Source organism: Urocampus carinirostris, chromosome 11 (genome assembly GCF_059441175.1).
Source record: "Urocampus carinirostris isolate Australia breed hairy pipefish chromosome 11, RoL_Ucar_1.0, whole genome shotgun sequence".
Lineage (NCBI taxonomy): Eukaryota > Metazoa > Chordata > Actinopteri > Syngnathiformes > Syngnathidae > Urocampus > Urocampus carinirostris.
In genome coordinates this window covers 4,301,021-4,324,067 of record NC_142359.1, presented here as the reverse complement: position 1 = coordinate 4,324,067, position 23,047 = coordinate 4,301,021, and the positions used below count along the sequence as shown (strand labels likewise).

The window sequence follows — 23,047 nt, the reverse complement described above, 5'->3', positions numbered from 1 at the left end:
GCTAATTAGTAGCAAAAAGTAGCTCCTAGCTTGAAAAGGGTTAACTGATAAATAGATTATTAATTCACTATCGCATTAAAGGTGGGGTGCGGGATTTGAAAACTTTGTTACTCTGTCGTCTTCTCCTGGTTTAAAATGTAGCTCATCGGTTAAAGAAGGGTTAGAGACTCCTGCATTACAGTGAAAAGATTATTAATTCACTCTCACATTAAAGGTGGGTGCGGGATTTGGAAATTTACCCTCTGTCTCCATTTCCTGGCTTAAAGTCCTGATTAAAGCCTGTTCATGATGCATTTCTTTGACACACTTGAATAAACTCTTCTATATTTATCTTTTGGGGGGGGTTCTTGGTTGGTGTTTGGACTTAACAAGAAGAAGGCCTTCTCTTACTTTCACCATTCTTATGCTCCATTGATAATTAGAAATACAAAAAACCTGCAGGGACGAGCGTGACGTCTCTCTCCAGCGTTCCCCCGACCCTCTTCCAGAGTGTAATGTGTTGTGCCTGCCCTGAACAGCTCTGATAAAAGCAGATAGGTGCAATGGAATGTGAAGTTTAAGGGCTCTTTGAACTCAATTGGGCATTGTTTACACATACTTAATAAAGAAATTATTTAACTTTCAACTTTTGAAGGACGCCTCAACGACGCATGCCACATTTAACATTTTGGGTGCCAATAAGCTCCATTTACTGCAACGGTGTCATGATTACTGATGTGACTCAGCGGTGCCTGCTCTTTTGGCGCCAACTGCCGTGGGTTCTGATTTGCTCCCGATTAGCATTTGAACCCAGTCCTGTCAATCCCCTGTTGTCAGTCCGTCTGCGAACCTCAGCAAGCCTTTTTCGACCCTGACTCCCACCTGTCCCGTTTTTGCTCCCGTCTCCTGTTACGACCCGTTTCTGACCCCGACCACGTCTGCTCTCCCGTCCCAGCTTACGACCCGTTTCTGACCCCGGTTTTGCTCTCCTGTCCCGGCTATCGACTTGTTTTTCCGTCCTTGACACCGCCATCGCTCGCTTGACAAACTGAAAATGTTCTTCTGACCTTATTCTATTCTTGTTTTTCTCCAGTTGACGACGTGACCTATATTTGTCCATTCAGCGGGCTTATCAACGGAACTCTGAGTATCACTGACTATAAGCTCTACTTTAGCAGCACAGACAGGGTAGTTACATTTTACCCTTAAACATATCCAGCCAGTATTTCGATGAAGTTCTATCAGTTGAAGAACTTGTTTGCATCCAGGAATGTCCATTTGTCCTGGCCGCCAACCTGGGCGTCATCAGCCGCCTGGAGACGGTCGGCATTCTCGACCAAGGCGACGAGACCAAAGGACTGGAGCTGGTCTGCAAGGATCTGAGGAGTCTGAAGTTCACCTACAAGACGGGACCCGGCTGCACGGACTTGGCTGAGACGTTGGCTTCGCGGGCTTTCCCGTTCTCCTGCGACCGGGTCAGTCAGGAAACTTCGGTTTAAATGACTGTGTTTTCCGCATTGTAAGATGCACCCTTAAAAATGGTCTTTAGTGATATTTCTTTCATACAAAAGGTGCACCGTACTATAAGGCGCATAGAATTCCAACTACAGAAAAAAAAAATCAAAAAGTTCAATATTCGTGCGTTGATTGATAAGTCGGAATGGATCACTGATCACATAATGCAACAATTATTGAACCTGGGTGGCGGTAGGGAAAGAGCTGGATCATATTCTCTAGAGCACAGGCATCAAACAGGTGGCCCACGGGCCAGATCAGGCCCGGTAAGGGATTGAATCCGGCCCGCGAGACAACACTCAGAGAAGCGCAAGAGAAAAATAAGCTGCAGGTTGAAATATGTCAACATGATGTTGCCAAAGCCAGGTGCCTCTCACAAAGACACTGTACTTGTATTTATTTCTCTCTCTCTCTCTTTCTTTTCCACGCCTTTTCTCCCACTCTGTCTCTTTCACTCTCTGTGTCTCTCTTTTTCTCCTTCTTTGTAGCTCTTTGTCTCTTTCTCTCTCTGTGTCTTTTAACCTCTTTTGCTCTAACTTCCTTTTCTCTTTCTCTTCATAACCTTCACGCTTTCTTTTCTCTTTTCTCTCCTTCGGTCTTTCTATTTCTCTTTGGATTTCTTTCTTCCTCTCTCTTTCTTTTCCCCCTCTCTCACGACTTTTTATCTTTTGTTTCGCACGCTCTCTCCCTCTCTCTCTTTCTCTTTCTTTGTCCCGCCCTCTCTCCTTTTCCCTCCCTTTCTCTCATTTCTTTATTCCTCTTTTTCTTTCTCTTTAATCTACTCGTCCGGCCCCCGACAGAATGTTTGTTCTATCGTGTGGCCCCCGAGGTAAAATGAGTTGGACACCCCTGCTCTAGAGCACTAGGGATATAGACAACACATGAAAACATTTTATATCATCATCACAATGTTTCGTCACTGTACCACATTGTTGATGTTCGTTTTGGGCTGGACCCCGAGAATATTATCGGACATTAAACCGGTCCGTAGTAGAAAAAAGGTTGAAATACAGTGTTGTATCACCGATCCGCCTTATGAATGTTAGGTTAACCCCAACACTTGTAATAAAACCTGCACTCAAAGAAGACACAGAGACGTGAGTATAACTTACTTGCAAGGAGAATGACCGGAGACTGCCCTTTACAGTCTACCGACTCACTCTAACTGGCCTTTGTCCTTAAATTAGGAACGCCCTAATTTACATAAGGTCTCTTCTGCTAAAGGGAGGGGGGAGTGAGAAAAAACAGTTGAGACCTGTTTTCACTAACAACATGTTATCGTATCAACAATATTACTACTATTGAACTAGGCGAGAATGGCACACTAAGCAAGAATAGTATGCAACAGTAGAATAACATATTTACAGTTTAAATTCATCAATGAAGTCCTTACGCAGCGCAGGAGATTCTAAGCCGAATGATAGAAAGACGTTGTGGGGAGTAAATCGGCCGTTCAGAACTGAAAGACAAGAAAGGCATTAAGGGAAGTAATTTGGTCATTCTGAAAAATATGAATAAACGCATGTATACTCATATTCAAAACGTTCGTCACTTACAATGCTTGGTTTGAGCTGAGAAAAAGTGAAACCATTTTATACCGGTGTTTGATTACTCCAATTTTATTTGGATAGAAGACGCACCGAGTTAGAAGGCGCAATTTGGGGTTTTTGGGCGCACCTTATAGTCCTGAAAAGACAATACCGTCACTTTCAACGCCAACTTCCTCTTTTGCTCTTGCAGTCTTTGTTCGCCTTTCGCTACGAGCAGCGCTTCTCCGCCGATGGCTGGAAGGTTTATGAGCCGATGGTTGAGTGGCGGCGACAGGTAATCTTGAGAATACATAGACACCAAAAAAAACTCGTTTTACACATCCATACCCATCTTTTTTTCTCGCTCTTTCTCCCTTTCTCTCTTTCCTTGTCCCACACTGTCTTTGTTTTTCCCTCTCTTTCTCTTATTTATTTCTCTCTTGTTCCTTCCTCTCTCTCTATCCCTCTCCCTTTTTCTCTCTCGCTCTCTCTGTTCCACCCTTTTCCTCTCTGTCTCTCTTTGTCTCTCTCTGTCTCTCTTTGTCTCTCTCTCTTTTTCTTTGTTCTTCTTTTGCTCTCCTTTCCTTTTTTTCCTTTTCTCTTCTCTCCTTCTTTCCCTCTATTGCTTTCCCCTTCTTTCTTTCTCTCTCTCTCTCTTGCTTTCCCATTCTCTCTTTCTCTCCCTCTTGCTTTCCCCTTCTCTCTTCCTCTCCTTTTCTCCCCTTCCCTCTTTCTATTTTTCTCTCCCTCTCTCACTATTTTTCTTTCTATCCCTTTTTTTTCTCTCATTCTCTCTTTTTTCTCTCTCTTTCTCCCCTTCTCTGTTTCCTTGTCCCACACTCTCTCTCCCTCTTTCTCTTATTTCTTTCTCTCTTTTTCTTTTCGCTTCCCCTCTGTTCCACCCTTTTTCCCTCAATATCCCTCTCTCTCTTTCACACCCTCATTCCCACTTTTTCTCTCTTTCTTTGTTCTTCTTTGTCTTCTTACCTTCTTTAGCTCCCTCTTCTATTTTTATTTTCTCTCTTTTTTCACTCCCCCCCCTCTCTCTCTCTCCCTTGCTTCCCCATTTTCTCTTTTTCTCCTTCTCTTTTCTCTTATTCTCTCTTTCTATTTCTCTTTGAATTTCTTTCTCTCTTTCTTTCCTCCTGTCGCACTAGTTCTTTTTCTATCCCTTTTGTCCATCACGTTCTCTCTCTCCCTCTTTCTATCCCTTTCTCTTATTTCTTTCTCTCTATTTTCTTTCCTTTTAATCTACTAGTCCGGCCCCCGAGAGAATGTTTGTATTATCTTGTGCCCCCCGAGTTTAAATGAGTTTAACACCCCTGCCCTAGACTGTCCACCCACCAGAGTCTCACATAATTCTATGGGAAACACTGCAGAATGAGGGTTGTGTATTACTACATTAGTGAGGAAGGAACCCTCGATGAACAGAATGCATCATTTCTTCCTCATGCCATGAGGCTCTTTAACTCCACCCGGGGGAGTAACAGCCCACATTAAACCCCACCCCCACATTTGCATATTACCCTATTTTTATGACAGTGTGTATTTTCCGTAGCACTATTTAAATACTCAATAGCAAAACGTTATATTGGGTATTTTTGTATTCTATATCTTTATTTTATTATTTTATTTTTCAACTCTGAGGACACTTGAATTCCTCAGGGCCTCCCCAACGAAAGTTGGACCATTAGCCGACTGAATACGTCCTACCAGTTGTGTGACACCTACCCTGCCCTGCTGGTAGTTCCGGCAAACATTTCCGATGAGGACATCAGGCAGGTGGCGTCGTTCCGAGCTAAGCGCCGCATTCCGGTGAGTTCCGACGCTTTACTCGTCGCAATATACCAAGCGCAATGTATTCAATTTATGGGAATCGAACAGGGGTCGGGAACGTATGGGTCTTTTTATGAATGAATCTGGCTTGGAGATAAAATATGTTCAATGGTAATCTTCTCTGTGCCTATTCATTTGTAGTTTGCGAGAGAGAGATACAGGAAGTGTACGTTCGACCTAAAATAAGGCAAAGTTTCAACTACAGTTTACAGTCACGGTCAATGTTCCCTGTTATTTTCCAGGGGTTTGAGCGTTTAGACAAAGTCGGTGAGCAACGCTTGAAACAACAGTGAGCAACAGCAATCCCCAGTGTGGCAACTAAGTCATTATCAAACATGTCCAAAACTTGACATCAAGTTACATTTTGCTGAGTTTCCGGCAATGCAAAATTATTTTTCTCTTTTGAGTGAATTGACTCATGTACTATTGCAAAGGTTGTATGTTTGTTTTTACAATTCTTTCACAAGATATCCATTTCTGTTTTTTCCTGATATATTTTGTCGCATAATACTAACATTTTTGGGGGGCTTTTTTGTCGGTTGTAAGATACAGAACTGTACTTAATCACATTTTTTAGTGGAAGTACAATGTTGGCAACAAGATTGACTTGATATCATTGGAAATGATTTGAATGCAACACAAACTTTTTCTTCTTTTTCCCTGTTTTTTTCTACTTTTTTTTTAAATTCCTTTAAAAAAATCTCATTGTGTTTATTTTTTTCCAAGCTGTTACTATTTTCTTTTTGTTTCTATTTACTTTTTTCCTTTGTTTCTTTCTTTTCTTTTTTTCTGGCTTTTTTATAAATTTTTCCTTCATTTTTCTCTTTTTGTTTCTTTTTTTCTCAGCTTTTCACTACTTTTTCATTTTGGTATTTTTTTTCTTTTTTGTTGTATTCCCCCTTCCTTTAAGTCATTTTTTTTGCATAATTTTTCATACTTTTTGGTCATGTTGGGATTAAAGAAGCAAAAACAACCTGAAGAGTCGTTCAGAACCCGAAAGAGTCGGTTCCTGATAGTGAGCCGAGCCGAAGAAGCCGGTTCTCGAAAAACCATACTGACTACTCAACTTCGTTTCTACTTCGACTTTGACTACAAAATACCGCATTTAGAACACAGCGTCAGGGGAACCCTTGTATTTTTACCTTCATGCACTGTAACTTTGATTTAATTCGCTTCTTAATTAGCAATTTTGAGCCCTCATTTTTGTGCGCTGGCTAGATTTTCTTGTGCGCTGAGAATGTGCGGGCAGTGCGCGAGTGTTACATCAACAACCCCATTTTGGCTGTCCGTCTTGTTGGGAATTAAATATCAAAATGTAGCGTTTACCAAATTGTTCGAATGAGTTATCTGACTCCATTAACCAAACACAACCTTCATTCACCCAACAATGTATGCGCGCTCGTTTCTTGAGGGAAAAGATGAACAAGAAAGACGACATTTTCACACGAGGGCAGATTTATTTTCCCTAACAATTTAACTAAGTGTACTCCATCGAAAACGGCCGAATTAGTGTCGTTGGAGTCTGTGTGAAGCCTTTTAGCTTTCTCCTACTGGCCATCTTCTCCCCGCATAATGGCGTGCCGACTCCTCCCATGGGCGTGCCAAGGAAGCCCCCCTGGGCGTCGCGATGTCTGGAATACTCAAAACAACACCGAGCGTTTCTACGTCATCAGGGCCTTTCTGCATCACCACATCTGGATGTGCTGATTATCTTATCAGCCGTACGTCCCGTTCCCGCCGTTCCTGTAAACAACATTTTCCAACAGGGGTCCCCTGACCTCGCACCACAGCCCAGTCAGTGAATATCTTTTGCATTAAATGTAATTTGTATTCAATCGTATAAAATACTTTATAGTCCACTGTGTAAAATCCTTCAGTCTCTAAGGAATCCTTAACATGGAAGGTCATTAAACATTGTTTGTTTACTGTTGAGATATTTAACGATGAAAACTGAAGATTGATCGTGGATTCTGATTTTCGAATTTCGGGTGAGGAGAAATTTGGTAAATTAAGAGTCTGGAGATGAACTGCTTCTCGGAAGTTCCTATCGGCAGGATATATTCTGCAGGCCGCCGCAATACAAGTCTTCAATCAGACCATCTTAGCAATAGTCTAACCCTAACCCTATGACATTTTAAAGAAGGATTTTTTAAACTTTTTTGAGGCGTTGTATAGTGAAGGATTTTATACATTGGACTATAAAGGATTTTAGAGATAGATAGATAGATAGATACTTTATTCATCCCCGTAGAGAAATTCACACTTCCAGCAGTCTACCCCGTTGTTTATTAACAGATGAACATGATGCCCTAGGGGTGCTTGTAGCGAAGTGGATGACGTCACGCCAGTCCAAAAATTCGACATCCCTGCGGCAGATGGAAAACTTTTCTTTGTGAAAATCCAGGGATACACCACCTCGTGTTAGCAAGTCCGCCTCCTCTCCGATTACCCCCGGCTTTCGTGTCTCTGTTTAGCGGCGTTGAAGCCGGATTGCTCCGGGTAGCTCCGGGTGGCTACACGTTAGCGTCCGGAATGCTAAACGTGAGCCACGTTTCCGCAAAACATAGCAACTGCGCTCCCTGTGCGCTTCGATGTTTTCCACCAGCACTCGATGATCTTATTTGGTCGTGAGTTCGCATTTACCATGATTACGGATGGTACCGAAGACTTATAACGCCGCTAGCCGCTTCGCTAGCTCCGGCTTTTCTTCCACGATAGGCCCCTTCATCACGCCGGCACGAGAATTTTTCAGGGCAAGGAGTTGAAATTCCTTGAATACACGCATTTCTTGTGCGTTAAAACCCATGTCCATAGGATAGAAGTAATCCATAGTGTAGTTGTCAAAACGGGAAGAAAAAACACCGAAGATAGGAGCAGACAATAAAACAATAGGGCAGCTGCTGGAAAAGGCAGCCGCTACAAATTACATTCAATGCAAAAGATATTCAATGACTGGGCTGTAGTTCAGTGTCAGGGCACCCTGGTGGAAAATGTTGTTTACAGGAACGGCGGGAACGGGACGTAAGGCTGATAAGATAATCAGCACATCAAGATGCAGAAAGGCCCTGATGAGGTAGAAACGCCAGGTGTTGTTTTGAGTATTCCAGACATCGCGACGCCCAGGTGGGCTTCCTTGGCACGCCCATGGGAGGAGTCGGCACGTCATTATGCGGGGAGAAGATGGCCAATAGGAGAGAGCTAAAAGACTTGAGAAAAAGGCTTCCCACAGACGCCAACGACACTAATTCGTCCGTTTTCGATGGAGTACACAAAGTTAAATTGTTAATGAAATTAAATCTGCCCTCGTGTGAAAATGTCTGCTTTCTTGTTCATCTTTTCCCTCAAGAAACGAGCGCACATAAATTGTTGGGTGAATGTAGCTTTTGTTTGGTTAATGGAGTCAGATAACTAATTCGAACAATTTGGTAAACGGTACATTTTGATAATTAATTCCCGACCATAGGTCAATAGAAAACCGCAACTTCAGTTTTCTGCTTTCCACTTTTTGTGTTCTCATCCAATTCTCAAAGTTTTAGTTTGCACCTTATCCTGTTTTAATCACCCTTTTTCGAAAATTCTCCCAAGCCCTGTTCGCACCTTTATCTCATTGTTTCTTGACATCCGACTGAACCTAGCTCTTTCGCTTATAACCTATTCTCACCTTCGTCTTGTGGTTTCTTGACATCAGATTGAACTTTGTCTTTTAACTTCAAATTCCTGACATTAGTTTGAACTTGTAGTTTGTATTAAAAATATCCATTTATAATAAAAGCTCATATACTTCATGCACAATAGGTCTACAACCTACAGAACTAACTGTAAACGCCCAAAAACACCAGCCAAGCACCCGAAACAATTTGATTGGGTGAGTGGTAGGAGTGGGTGGAGCCCTGCACACACACACTCGCTTAAATACATCCGTGTCCTTCTCGTTGGCAGTATTTTGTGACGTTTTTACAAAAGAAAGCACATTCCCCACAGAGGGTGCTGGGAGAGCAAGAGAGGGGAGTATGCTATGTATGCAGAGGACCACCCAGCCCTACAAATTACTCTAGGTGCTTGGCTGTTTTTTCTGGTGTTTACAGTTTGTTCTTTGTGTTTTTTTTTATCATACAGTGTTTTAACAGTGAACATATATTATTAATGAGCTTCGATATAGCTTCACCCAGCCCTACTGCTCACCCTATCAAATTAGTCTGGGTGCCCGGCTGTTTTTTCTGGTGTTTTCAGTTTGTTCTTTGTGTTTTTTTTTTAATCATACAGTGAACATATATTATTAATGAGCTTCGATATAGGTTCACCCAGCCCTACTGCTGACCCTATCAAATTACTCTGGGTGCCTGGCTGTTTTTTTCTGGTGTTTACAGTTTGTTCTTTGTGGGGTTTTTTTTATCATACAGTGAACATATATTATTAATGAGCTTCGATATAGGTTCACCCAGCCCTACTGCTCACCCTATCAAATTACTCTGGGTGCCTGGCTGTTTTTTCTGGTGTTTACAGTTTGTTCTTTGTGTTTTTTTTATCATACAGTGTCTTAACAGTGAACATATATTGTTAGTGAGCTTTGATATACTGCCTTCCGTAGAAACGTTCAGCCAAAACAGGGTTGTTGATGAACACCGTGACTGTTAACTGTAGTTAAGACTTTGCCTTATATATTCTGGACCAAAACTTCATATCTCCAGCGTCATTTTGGCTTCGCATACACTAAAAGTGGGTTGACACAGAGAAGATTTTCTTGGGTCTATGTTTTCACGAGCCAGATGTCCTCGTGAAAAGAGCCATATCTGGCTCGCGAGCCATAGGTTCCCAACCCAGAAATGTATTTGGCATCCCACAAAAACCTCTCCTAACGCCGTCTCAGGTGTTGTCGTGGATCCATCCCGAGTCTCAGGCGGCCTTGGTGCGATGCGGCCAACCGACGGTGGGCCCGTCCGACCGACGCTGCATGGAGGACGAGCTCCTCCTCCAGGCCATCATGGACGCCAACGCGCAGTCCCACAAGCTCAGCATCTTCGATGCCCGGCAACTCAGCGTTGCCCGCAGCAGCAAAGTACGTCCCGCTTTCTGGATCATTTCCTCACATACTGTAGCCCAACTCGACCCGAATTTTTGGTCCCTGTCGGGCCTGTAAATCATTACGTTCGGGTCAGGTCAGGCTTCACTCTCGCTGACTTTTTCAAATTAGATATGTTTATAAAAATATACTAAAACAATGTGTGGACAGTAGTCTCTTCATCACAACGCGTATTGTACTAAACTGTCATTGAAATGTCAATTCAAAGAACTCCTTCCTGTTTCTGTCCATTACCCGCTCGTCATTGTCCCTGTTAGTCCCTCTCATTTTTCTCTTTCTTGATATTCTGCGCCAGATTCCTAAGAACGTACTGCTGCTGTGGTTTATAGTTTATCGTAAATTCAACCGTGTAAAATATTTACTCCAAAGCACACAAAAATGCCAACAGATAAAAAAAAAATCACCTAAAAGCATGTACGCATCATTGGACGTTCCTTGTTGCAATCAGTCAGTTTCGCCTCATAATTCCTGTTTACGAATAAAAAGACTTGTAAATGTATTTCCAATTTGGACGTTAACCTCTTACCTTTTGATTGACACCACTCTTAATATCAACTTTTTTTCACAGTCCACAGGCTGCAAAAGCCTATAAGATCATGTATTGATGGACTGATATCGCCTCCTTTAGCTCAGAAAATCTTTAGCCAGTAGTAACCGTTTCCAATGATGATTTACAAATTGGTTAGCCAATGAAATTCTGGAAGGAAACGATACACTGATGTGATTCATTGTAATTTATTTTCACGCCCCATTGTTTCGCACAAGTGTGCACAATCATTGATAGATAGAGATAGATAGATAGATACTTTATTCATCCCCGTAGGGAAATTCACACTTCCAGCAGACTGACTTCTGAAAATAAGTCAACCATCTACAACTCTTTCAAAATGTCTAAAACATTGGCCAAACTGATGTAAGTCATTGCGGTCGATTCCAAAGAACATAATGCTGCGGTGGTTTATAGCCCAATTTTCAACCCGTCAAAGACTGCCTTAAAATGTTCTTATCAATAATGGGAATATGTCAGTTCATGTAACCTCTTCAGACACAGAAATATAAAAGATGCAAATGTTTATACAGTCTTGTTTAACTTCGATTTTGTTACACAAGGCAGGCTTTAATTTGTTATCAAGACCCTTAGAAATAAAATCAAAGATTTGGGGTTTTGTTTTCAAGCTCGGTCTTCCGGAGCAGGACGTATATCGGCCCCGCCCCAAAACATACACAACAAAGCAGAGAGAGTTGAAATGAGAGGGGACACATTGTTCTCCGAAATTACGCGATTTCCCAGAAATAGTTGGAGTTGCCTTGACCCAGCCAAATTCTTATCAGTTAAGCAAATAGTTGGAGTCGCCCTGACCCAGCCAAAGTCCTGTCAGTTATTCACCTTCCAGATGTTTCTACTTTTATTCCACAATAGGTCCGGCAAATCAAGTAATTGTTCGGGCTTGGGCTAGGTCGGGTTTTAACTCTGACGGGCCTCGATCGGGTCGGGCTAGATCGGATCGTACATGGCTCCGGCAGATCGCTATTTTTTTAAAATTATCTGATGAAGCAGTAGTGTGGGTGAGTAATTTGGGTAACTTGAGTTTATTTTGAGATAATTAAACTTTCATTGACACCTAATTTCCCTATTTTAGTGCCCCTAGTGGTAAAAGAAAACATGACACAAAACGTATTGATATATATAATAAGCAAATGCCATTCTGCTATTAAATTACTAGTCCCGCCCCCTTGAGAGTGTTTTTTTTCTACCATAGGCGAAAGATGGCGGCTTCGAGAGCGAGAGCGTCTACGCAAATGCCGAGCTGAACTTCCTGGACATCCCCAACATCCACGTGATGCGCGAAGCCCTCAGGAAGTTGAAGGACGTGATTTATCCGCACATCAACCAAGCCCACTGGCACTCCAACCTCGATCAAACGCACTGGCTGCACTACATTCAGGTAAGCACACCATGTACGGGGTTCGTACGGTTGCTTGAAATCCTTAAATGCTTGAAATTTGTCTTTTCATGGATTGAAAAGTGCTTGAACCTGGGGTGAAGTGCTTGTTAATGCATGAAAATGTTGCCATGTCTGCTGATAAATGACGCCGACACAGTGCTCTGTGCTGGCTTCACTGCATTTTTATCTCGTGATTAACGGCAGCTGGCATTAGTTTGCATGGCATTGTCCTGTGAGGTCTCATCGCCCCCTATAGGTCGCACCCAAGAGGGCAGGTACATGCTACACCTAAACGGGAAACTATGAAATGTATATTAGTGCAAGTATTACGTATCAATTATGGGAAATGAAAAAAGTTAAGGAGTGGTCAATTTGTCATCACTACCGATGTGAATCACCAACTGCCTCGGACTCTGATTGGCTCCCGATCAGTACTTGCACCCACTCCTGTCCATCCCCTTTTGTCAGTCCGTCTGCGAACCTCAGTGTATACTAGGCAAGCCTTTTTCGACCCTGACTCCCACCTGACCTGTTTTTGCTCCTGTCTGTCTCCGGTTACGACCTGTTTCTGACCCCGACCACGTTTTTGCTCTCCTATCCCGGCTATCGACCTGTTTTTCCATCCTTGACACAGCCATCGCTCGCTACGGAATATCCACTTCCGTGTTCGGATCGCAATCCGAGTACGAGAGCGACTTGCTTCCCGTGCCTAGGGAACACCGGATCGTGGGTGCAGCCTTTCCTCTTTCCTTTAATAAAACTTGTGAGAAACGTTACGCAATTGGGTCCTGTTTCCGTTCTGGTCCTGACAAAATTGTATTCGGAAGAACAAGGAAAATTTAAACTGCATATTATTGTGATTTTTACCCAATAACTATATCTATACTACCAAAAAAATCATATGTCTTGATAAATGAACACTTTTAAAAATCGCATATTTGCAGATATAGTTCTGAAAAATACATGATTCAGACCAGATTTGTTCTCTTCATGGTACTGGAGAAATTGTAAAATTAACTGTGGAAGTGTCAGGACCAGAACGGAACCAGGACCCAATTGCGTAATGTTCACCACAAGTTTTATTGAAAAAAAGAGGAAGGGCTGCGCCCACGATCCAGTGTTCGCTGGACGCGGGGAGCAAGTCGTTCTCGCACTCGGATTGTGATCCGAATACGGAAGTGGATCTTCCTTAGCGAACGATGGTGGTGTCAGGGACGGAAAACAGGTCGGTAGCTGGGACAGGGGGAGCAAAAGCGTGGTCGGGGTTGGAAACTCGTAGTAAGCCAGGACAGGAATGTAGACAAATTGGGATCAAAAAATGGGTCGTAAGCCGGGACGGGAGAGCAGACTTGTTCGTAATCAAAACGAGTCATAGCCGGAGACAAATGGGAGCAAAAACGGGACTGGCGGGAGTCAGGGTCAAAAAAAGGCTTGCCTTGTATAAACAGAGGTTCGCAGACGGACTGACAAGAGGGGAGTAACAGGACTGGGTTTAGATAGTGACAGGAAGCCAATCAGAACCCGCAGCGGTTGGCGCCAAATAGGCGGGCACAGGTGATTCACATCGATAATCATGACAGGAAGTCCTCAAAAAGGGTTTGAATTTTGCCATGAAAAATTCATACGAACCCTTTCTGTACTGTAAATTCTGGACTAAAGAGCGCACTTAATTAAAAGCCTCTAGCAAATGTATTCTCTCCTCTATCAGCAAAGCAAATAAAGGGGGGGCAGGAGACGGAAAGGTCCCGCAAACCTTAGCTATAGGGTCACTAAATGTGAGAGGGTGTGGAAGTAAAGCGACCGAGTGGAAGAAAGAGGAGATTGGAAGGATGATGACTAAAGGTTGATGTGTTAGCCTTGAGTGAAATAAAGATGAAAGGAATGGGTGAAGTAAATTTAAGTAATAAACTCTTATTTTGTTTTTGTACAAGCCCCAGATATGAAGCCATAAAAATAAACTCATTTACATCGGAGTTTTAAAAAAACCTCAAAAGTAACATATTGTGGACTCATTATTGGGTCACCTACTGCCACACTAAGCTATACAATGAGCCAATACTACTTGTTATGAAAATTCCAAGCATTTATGTATTATTATTTTTGTGGCACCTTATATATTAATGCCAATTTGATTAATCGAGATTGCCAGATGAGGACAGAGTCTGCCAAAAAGTGTCCTAATCAAGGCATAATGTGTTATTTTTCCTCGACATTACCCCACTGATTCTGCCAAGACTACAATCTTACTTCATACAAATCTCATTCATCCAAAAATGCGCGTGACTAATCGAATAACAAGCAATTTGACTATTGAAGGGAGTCATAATCACTAGCGCTGTTTACCTGCGCTTCATTGATATTCTCACTTTGACATTCAGAGAACTTGGCAGAAATCGGGATGCTTTGTTTACTTTTGTTAGCTTCTGCTAAGCGGGGCAACCCAGCTGGCTTCTAAACTGGAGCGTGGCAAGACTTCAGTGGTGGTCCACTGCAGCGACGGCTGGGATAGGACGGCTCAGCTGACGTCTCTGACCATGCTCATGTTGGACGGTTACTACCGAACGCTTCGAGGATTCCAGGTTTGCCTTCAAACGACGACTTCCCTTTGCTCTCGTCATCCTTTTTAATGTATTTGTTCATTTTTTGTGTAGGTTCTGGTGGAGAAGGAATGGATAAGCTTTGGACACAAGTTCGCTGCTGTAAGAATACTTTGTAAGCCCTTTATTAAAAAACAAAACAGATATGGACTTGATCACAAATTTAAATACCTTTATTGTGAATGAGGGCTCCAGCGCCATCTTAGTAAACGGATTTTTCATTTTCTTAAGTAACTTCTAACATTTTGTTGCATGAGCCTCTACTAGTTGATGTGCAGTCAGGGGAGGCAGATGAAGCTATGCCTCACCTGTCATCATGGAAATATAAAATTAAATCTATGTGAAATATAAGATCAGCATACGTAGAATATATACAGAGGGTGGGGGGAAACAGACAAAAGGTTATTTTAACCAGATATTAACCAGATCACGAACGACGAGTATAGTCCACATATCAATTTATTTAGCCTAATCAGAGAGTTGAACAAATCAGATCTTTTCCGCCGTGCCAATATTACGATCGTGTGCAGGCGATGACGGTGGCTTCCGGGTTGCCCACTTTTATGACACATGGCGATGAACTGTTCACGCCCCATGATCAAGCCTCTGGCTGATTGGTCCGCGCCGTGTTGATGCAAATTTCCCAATCGTCCTTTGAAGCTTGAGAGAAGGATGATAGGTCATCGCCCTCCGGACAGAGTGGGGCACGACACACAGATTCTAACCCGACCAGGAAGTGACAAATCACCGCCATCTGCACAGACCGAAACAAAAAGAAAACATTCCAAAGCACAGACGTTTTTACGACATCCTTTTTTTGTTGACTCAAGGCTGAGGTCAAACTCAGGACAAATACCCCAAGTATAAATGGAACAAAACAGCGTATAAAATAGTATATAACTTCAGTCTACAGCAGGAAAAATAATCCCTTTTCTGGGCGGAAGGTTACGAGTAGCAATCACTGAGTCCCATGAACTCGACGGGACCAGAATCACCCCGTTTAGCGAGGAGACAAAACTAGAGGCGACAAAATGCTGGGTAGTATTTTTTTCCCTTGCAATCCATACCTTAGCATTTCAAGCTAATATGTGGCCCAAGGGACGTGGATAAGCAATATGCAGACTGGAAAAAAGAAACCGGGGATGGAATTCTCTTATCTGAAGGCTTCTCTCTGTCACGGTTGCCATGTAGCCCAATTGGCCCCGCCCATGGGCGCCAGCTGCAGCTTGTTGACAGATTGGCTCCCTGTCTGTATTTAAACTCTGTCCTGCCTGTCTGCGAATCTGTTTTTACACGGCAAGCCCTTTTTCGTCTGTCCTGTTTTTTTGTTCCTGTTTTTCTCCCACTACGATCTGTTTGATCTCGACCACGTCTGCTCTCCCATCCCGAATTCCGACCTGTTTTGATCTCGACCACAGCTGTTCTGCCGCCCCGAATAACGATCCGTTTTTGCTCTTGACCACGGCTACTCTCCTCTCCTGGTTTTCGACTTTTTTCTGTTCCCTACACCGCCATTGCTCGCCACGGAAGTCCCACTTCCGCGTTTGAGCAATTTACTCCCCGCGACCAATGATTTCCGGATCGTGTGTGCACTCCTTTCCCGTCTTCCCAATAAAACTGTGAGAAACGTTGCACGAGTTGGTCCGGTCTCCGTTCTGGTCCTGACACTCTCACAGTTTCTACCTGCAAGTTCAAAATCCATTTATGTCTTCTCTCCTTATTTTGAGCGTCTATTAAAGTTTAAAAAATAACTATTCCTTAATTGTCTTCTGGAATCCACCCAGTTCTCTATACAATTCTAAGCAAAATATTTCTGTTCTTGGATGGAACCTTCAGCGCGTGGGCCACGGCGACGATGATCATGGCAACTCTGAGCGCTCGCCTCTTTTCGTCCAATTTGTGGACTGCGTGTGGCAGATGAGCCGGCAGGTGCGTAGCCCCTTAAGTCAAAACCCCTACCGTGTTCCCGTCTTGACCCTCCTTCCTGTCTTGGCTGCAGTTCCCGGCAGCTTTTGAGTTCAACGAGCAATTCCTGATCACGGTTTTGGACCACCTCTACAGCTGCCTCTTTGGAACCTTCTTGTGCAACAGCGAGCAGGAGCGTGTGGCTCAGGTGAGAATTCTCGCAAGATAAATATATACAGGGTGTCAATAAAGACCCAGGGTTCGTACGAGTGCTTGAAATCCTGGAAAATACTGGAATTTTAATGTAGTTTTTTCAAAGATTTAAAAGTGCTTGTTAATGCTTGAAGTTGTTGCCAAGTCTGCTTATCCCCTTAACTGCCGTGTCTTCACTATGTCACCAGTCACTGAAACACGTCATGCCACTTATCTTTGGAAAGCTTAAACTCTTGGGATTCAAGATGTGCAATTCAAAATGTACTCATCACAGAAACATCACGATCATTCTTAAACAAGATACCCGAAAACTTTAAAGCCAAGATGGCTCACAGATAAAGCCCCTGGTAGTCGGCCAATGAGATGATTCTCTGCAAACATTGACTCATTACAGGACTGTCAAGTGAATTCAACCAAGTAAAATATTTACTCCAAAGCACACAATACTGCCGACAGATTAAAAAAAAAAATCACCTAAAAGCATTTCTGCATCGTTGGACGTTCCTTGTTGCAATCCGTCTGTTTTGCCTCATAATTCCTGTTTACAAATAAAAAGACTCGTAAATGTATTTCAAATTTGGCTGGTTAGCCTCTTACCTTTTGATTGACACCGCTCTTAATAGAAACTTGTTTTCACAGTCCACAGGGCGCATAAGCCTATAAGGTCCTGCATTGATAAACTGATATCGCCTCCTTTTGCTCAGAAAATCTTAAGCCAGTAGTAACAGATTCAAATAATGATTGACTCATTGGTTAGCCAATGAAATTCTGGAAAGAAACAGTACTCTGATGTGATTCATTTTTACGCACCATTGTTTCGCCAAGTGTGCACAATTATTGACTAACTTCTGAAAAGAAGTCAACCATCCACAACTCTTTCAAAATGTCTAAAACATTGGCCAAAGTAAAATACACAGTTGCAGAGGTTTTACAGCTGCAAACTGGTCGTCTCCCAATGGCCACCTTTGGAAATGCCTAGACACCTACCCTTAGAAAAATGTATAAAATACAATGTTTGGTTTTTCATATTGTGATCAATAGGAGCTATTGTCTCACCTGTTTTCCGGCAAAAATGCCCATGCAACACTCGGCAGACACTACTCTATGTTGGCTTTGCCATTGCATTTCTTCCCTTGGGATTAACAGCATCCCGCATTAGTTTGTATGGCATTTGTTAATGAAGCCCCATCACGCCCATGCTACACCAAAACAGGGCAGTATTAAATGCTTATTACTGCAAGGATTATTTATCAATTATGGTAGTTTCCCATCTTTCCCACTTCGGCTCTTATCCAGATCGTCTGTCACTGGTAGCAGACGACAACGTCATCGTAGATAATATTGTTGCCTAGTTAAGTCATTGTAATTTTGAATGAACACACACACACACACACGTTTTCAGAGTACAATTTTTTTTTATCGCTTGTAGCAGTTTGCATGTGCAAACTGGACAAGCTGATACAGGTGGTAAGCAGTCATTAGTGGTGAGCGCTCTCTTGTGGTAGGCTCTGGGACTGCTCGTAGCTTGGATTTTCCTTCGTATAGCAAGCAAGATTTTTGTTACAAATACAATTCTCGTCTCTAGAGGTCCTCGTAGGAAGCGCACCCGCTGTATTTTTATTGTTTTAGCTGCCATTTTTTGGTCCTCCATACCCGAAATGCTGACTCTTTAACCGTGCCTGTCCTTTCTAGGAGCTCCATACCCGTACCGTCTCCTTGTGGTCCTACATCAACAGGTAGGCAGAGACTTACTTTGGCACCCATTTCCCTCATTCATTCATGTTTGTTTTTTCTTTCTGCTGTGCTCAGCCATGCCACAGATTTTAGCAACCCGCTCTACGTCCACGAAAGCCACCGCGTACTCTACCCTCTGGCTTCCTGCCGGCATCTAGAACTATGGACGCTTTACTACGCGCGATGGAACCCGCGCATGAGACCGCAGGTTGGGGAGAATCCACAGTTTTTCTTGTTTTTAACACTTTCATTTGTCCTTTTCCCTATTTGGAATTGCAATGAAATCGAAACACAGAGGGAAAAAACACAACTAACTCCAGAGTAACAAGCAAAATGGCCCATGGGCTGGTTTAGGCCAGTCAACAGATTTCATCCGGCCTGCCGGTCATTGCTGAGAGTAGCACAAGAGAAAAATGAGCAACAAAGACCTGCAGTTTTAATATCGCCATTGGATGTCGTCAGCTGTATTTCAACACTACCATTTATCAATCAGAGAACATTCGAGGAAACTCCGATGTTATTTGAATTAAAATAGAAGTCACGGACGTGCGCTTTAAAGCAATCCGATTGGATGTCTCTCTTAACAGCAAAAATTGCGACTAAACTACGCTTTTTATCCCCAGTGATTTGAAATCATGGGTTAGCACATGGATAAAAAAATCAAACATAAAGAAATAGCATCTGGTTGTCTTTGCAGAAGATTAAAGAAGCTGTAGCTCTTTTTTGCAATAAATTTGAATTTAACATCCAAGTTTGCAAGTTGTGGTTAAAATTTTCATTAAAAGTCAAGTCAGTTTTATTTGTATAGCCCTTAATAACAAAGAAACTCATTGCAAACTACATGAGGGCAAATAATACACATATTATCAACATAAAATATAGTTATTCATATGCTATAGAATAGAAGCTTAGATTTAAACATTTCCACTGAGGTTGCAGATCGAATCTCAGGGGGAAGAGCATTCCACAGCACCGGGGCCCAAATGGAGAATGCTCTCAAACCTGCAGATCTCTTCTTGGCTCTTGGGATCACTAGGAGACCAGCATTTTCAGAGCGAAGGCTCCGGACCGGAACATAGCCAGCTGAAGGCTCTTGATTTTGGACTTCGGGAGACCGGAGAGTAGTGCATTACAGTCATCATGACGGGAAGTAACAAACGCGTGAATTATAATCTCCACATCTGACTGACGTATTTTAGCAATGTTGCGAAAATGGAAGAAAGCTGTTCTAGTAATATTTTTAACGTGTGTTTGAAGGGACAGATCGGGGTCAAATATGACACCTAAATTTTTGATTTAGTCACTCTGGGTGATATTACATTTGTCAATGTTCAGAGACAATTTTGAAAACAAGTCACGGCATTTAGATGGACCAATAACTAAGAAGTTGAGTGACATCCATTCTTTTATTTCTGTGAGGCAGGCCTCCAAATTTCCACAGAAAGGCAGATTCCTCCACCGGAAGATATAGTTGAGTGTCATGTGCGTAACAATGGAAACTGATATTATACTTGCGAATAATATAACCACATGGATGTATATGCTGAAAAGAAGGGGGCCAAGTACTGAACCCTGCAGAACACCACAGGGAACACTAAAGGGCTCAGATGTCATTTCACCATATTTAACACAGTGCGTCCTATCTGAGAGGTAGGATCTGAACCATAAGAGGACGGTTCCTGAGAGACAAATCCCCAAAAAAGTAAAAGCAGAAAAATATATCGAAAGCATTAGATCATTTGCTAAGACATGCTACCAACATTCCAAACAAGAGTATTCCATTTAGTACAAAACGTTACCATAAACATAAATCTTTATTCAAGTCATCGCAAAGTTTCATTCTTATTGATAAAGCTAACAACATAAGGGGATTTGCAACGAGCATTAAACGGTTTTTAGTTCCGTGCTTCTATTTTGTTTCCTTTTAGCCACAAACGATTAACATGTTAACCACAGGAGGGCACTCGAAGACCTGTCCACGCATATGTTTCTCAAAAGCGGAACAGTTACCGTATGCCGTACCATTTAATTGTCACTATGCTTATCTAATGTTATCCATGGTATTTACAAGTATATAAGCAAAGTCTGAAATAACGTCTGCCCGGACGCCCGGGGCGTGCATCTTCTACGTCGGGCGTACAACTTACTCTGCCGTGTGGCCGACAACTTTTTCAAGAAAAGAAAAAAAAAGATTTTCTTTTCAAATAAAACATTTTCTTTATTCCGATTTCGAAATATTTCTTCGGTTTGGAAATTTCGGAATTTCGGTTCGTTTGGCAATTTGCATTTTCGGCAGCCAATCAGAAGCCTGCATCGAATAACTTAGTGCTTCCGGACTTTCCTGAGCCTTATAAGGTCGCGCATTTGCGTATCATTTTCCAAACCAGACGCACAGAGAACACAAGAAAATTGAATAAGTGGTGAGGAATCAAGCCAAAACCTCAGCCCCATAAGAAATATTCAAAAGAAGCTCACAAAATGGATGACGCTACAAAACGTAAACGTACATTAAAAGCATTGTGGAAAGAGGAGTTCACGTGGCTTGTAGCAGACGACGCAACGCAAACATTGCATGAATGAAGATGAGTCAATACAGCTACATACTGATGGAAGATGGAAAACAGTCATGTCATATCCATGCAATGAATGTTATAAGTAGATTTATAATAAACTTCATTTTAAAGTGTTGTTCTGTTATATTTTCTGATTGTCAATCCTTAATACTTTTAGTCGTCTTATGTTTCTAGTTGTGAAAACGGGGCAGGGCAACTTTATGGCTGGGCAGGCAACTTTTACATTTCTGGCCAATTTGTGATTTTCAGGTCCGCATCACAGTCCTGAAATTACGGCATTTAGATAATGGATTATTTGAAAAAATGACAAATTCCATTTGCCTTGATTGTTATTTTTTAATCAGGGGGTAAAAAACCTGAACGGTGAGTTCTTGCAAAAAGAATTATGTGTGGGCTAAGTGCATGGATTTGCATACATGTTAAAGTTTCAGAAATAGGAAATCGGGATTATTATTATTATTATTATTATTTGAAAAGACAACAATAAAATTCGTTTTTCAATCTACTTTATTGTTATTTTATGTTTACATGTGATTATTACAATGTTTAATTATTCCAAATTTTGTGGTGTTCTTTAACATAGTCATATCTTGTAGTACTCTTATTCGTCTGCTGCTCTCGAAGGAATGAGATCACGTGGAGTTCGAGATTACGATTGCCGAGTCTCGATTAAAGCTTTTTCCGGTGCAGAACGGCGAAAAAGACGATGATTAAGACTATGCATAATTTGGCTACATTTTAATCGGCATGAAAAGTTCGGCGACCAAAAAAAAAAAAAAGAAATTTTTAGAAATCGGTAGATGTTGCTCTCAGATCGGTAGGCAGGAGAATCGTAGCCAAAGCGGTAGTCTCCCGACCAAATCGGGAGACTTAACAAGTGTGGATTTATCTGCTGGGGCAGCAGTGGCTCAGGAAGTAGAGCGCTCGTCTTGGGATCAAGGGATCCCAGTTCGAATCCCGGCTCCTCCGTGTTACATGTCAAAGTGTCCCTGGGTAAGACACTGAACCCCTAATACCCCCAATAAGCAGGGTAGCGCCTTACATGGCTGCACGGCCGCTGTTGGGAAATGTGAAGCACACTGTAAAGCGCTTTGGGAAGTCTTGACTTGAATAAACTGATCTTTTCATTTCATTGGCAGGTGGCGCAGCATGAGACGCTGAAGGATCTTCTGCAGTTGCGAGCACAACTGGAGCACAGGGTAGAGGAACTCCGCCGGCAAGTCCTGGACGACTCCCCGGCCACTTCGCCTGACACTGCCGCTGGGGCACCCACCGCAGCCGTGGTCTGACTTCTGTCTCGCACGCTCGCCGTACATGATGGTCGAGTGGTAAAGTGATGTAGAGCGATCACTCGGGTTCGGCTGTTGATGGGGCCAAGAACCATCCGTGAAGTGTGAAAAGCTGTTATTTATTGTCGCACCTATTTATTTATTTAATTTAATTTCTCATCTCATTAGCTGCACCGCTTATCCTCAGTAGGGTCGCGGGGGTGCTGGAGCCCATCCCAGTGGGCAGGGGACACCCTGAACTGGTTGCCAGCCAATCACAGGGCACACAGGGACAAACAACTCGCTCATTCACACCTAGGGACAATTTGGACCGGCCAATCCACCTGAAATGCATGTCTTTGGAATGTGGGAGGAAACCGGAGTGCCCTGAGGAAACCCACACAAGCACAGGGAGAACATACAAACTCCGCACAGGAAGTCCGGTAGCTGGATTTGAACCCACACAGCAGGTTCCCAAGACCTTAGAACTGTGCCGCACACGCGCTAACCACTGCCCCGCCGTGCTGCCCTTAATTTAATTAATTTATTTATTTTTAGAGCAGACTTGGAGAGAGAGTGCATGAGAAAGAGTGAAGTGAAGGGAGGGGTAGCGGGTGAGAGGGGGTTTTGGATGAAAGGGGGCGAGAGAGAGCATAAGTGAGAGAGAAAAATGAAAAAGAGGCGGGAGAAAGATGAGATGAAAGAGAAGGGGTATGAGAAAGAAATGGGATAAGAGTGAAGATGAAAAGATATGAAAACTTTCAATTGTTGTCTGAATTTTGCGGTTTGGTTTTATTTGGTCCAATGTGGCTCTTTTAACATTTTGGGTTTCCGAGCCCTGTTTTGCACAGACGTTTTGAGATGGGTTGAAC

The 23,047-nt window shown here is 42.6% G+C and overlaps 1 protein-coding gene across 2 annotated transcripts in view; it reads left to right on the top strand.

The window, feature by feature from the left end:
* Positions 1 to 22,769, top strand: part of LOC148356242 (phosphatidylinositol-3,5-bisphosphate 3-phosphatase MTMR2-like) — a 31,475-nt gene extending 8,706 nt beyond the window's left edge. For both annotated transcript variants that reach the window (XM_088346994.1, XM_088346993.1), the window contains exons 4-16: positions 1,073 to 1,167; positions 1,248 to 1,454; positions 3,235 to 3,318; positions 4,689 to 4,838; positions 9,727 to 9,915; positions 11,700 to 11,885; positions 14,306 to 14,464; positions 14,537 to 14,584; positions 16,319 to 16,411; positions 16,482 to 16,595; positions 18,293 to 18,336; positions 18,410 to 18,542; positions 22,047 to 22,769. In XM_088346994.1, coding sequence (XP_088203120.1) covers positions 1,073 to 1,167; positions 1,248 to 1,454; positions 3,235 to 3,318; positions 4,689 to 4,838; positions 9,727 to 9,915; positions 11,700 to 11,885; positions 14,306 to 14,464; positions 14,537 to 14,584; positions 16,319 to 16,411; positions 16,482 to 16,595; positions 18,293 to 18,336; positions 18,410 to 18,542; positions 22,047 to 22,196 — 1,652 coding nt within the window. In that variant the 3' untranslated portion in view covers positions 22,197 to 22,769. The remainder of the gene's footprint in view (positions 1 to 1,072; positions 1,168 to 1,247; positions 1,455 to 3,234; positions 3,319 to 4,688; positions 4,839 to 9,726; positions 9,916 to 11,699; positions 11,886 to 14,305; positions 14,465 to 14,536; positions 14,585 to 16,318; positions 16,412 to 16,481; positions 16,596 to 18,292; positions 18,337 to 18,409; positions 18,543 to 22,046) is intronic.
* The last annotated feature ends 278 nt before the right edge of the window (positions 22,770 to 23,047 follow it).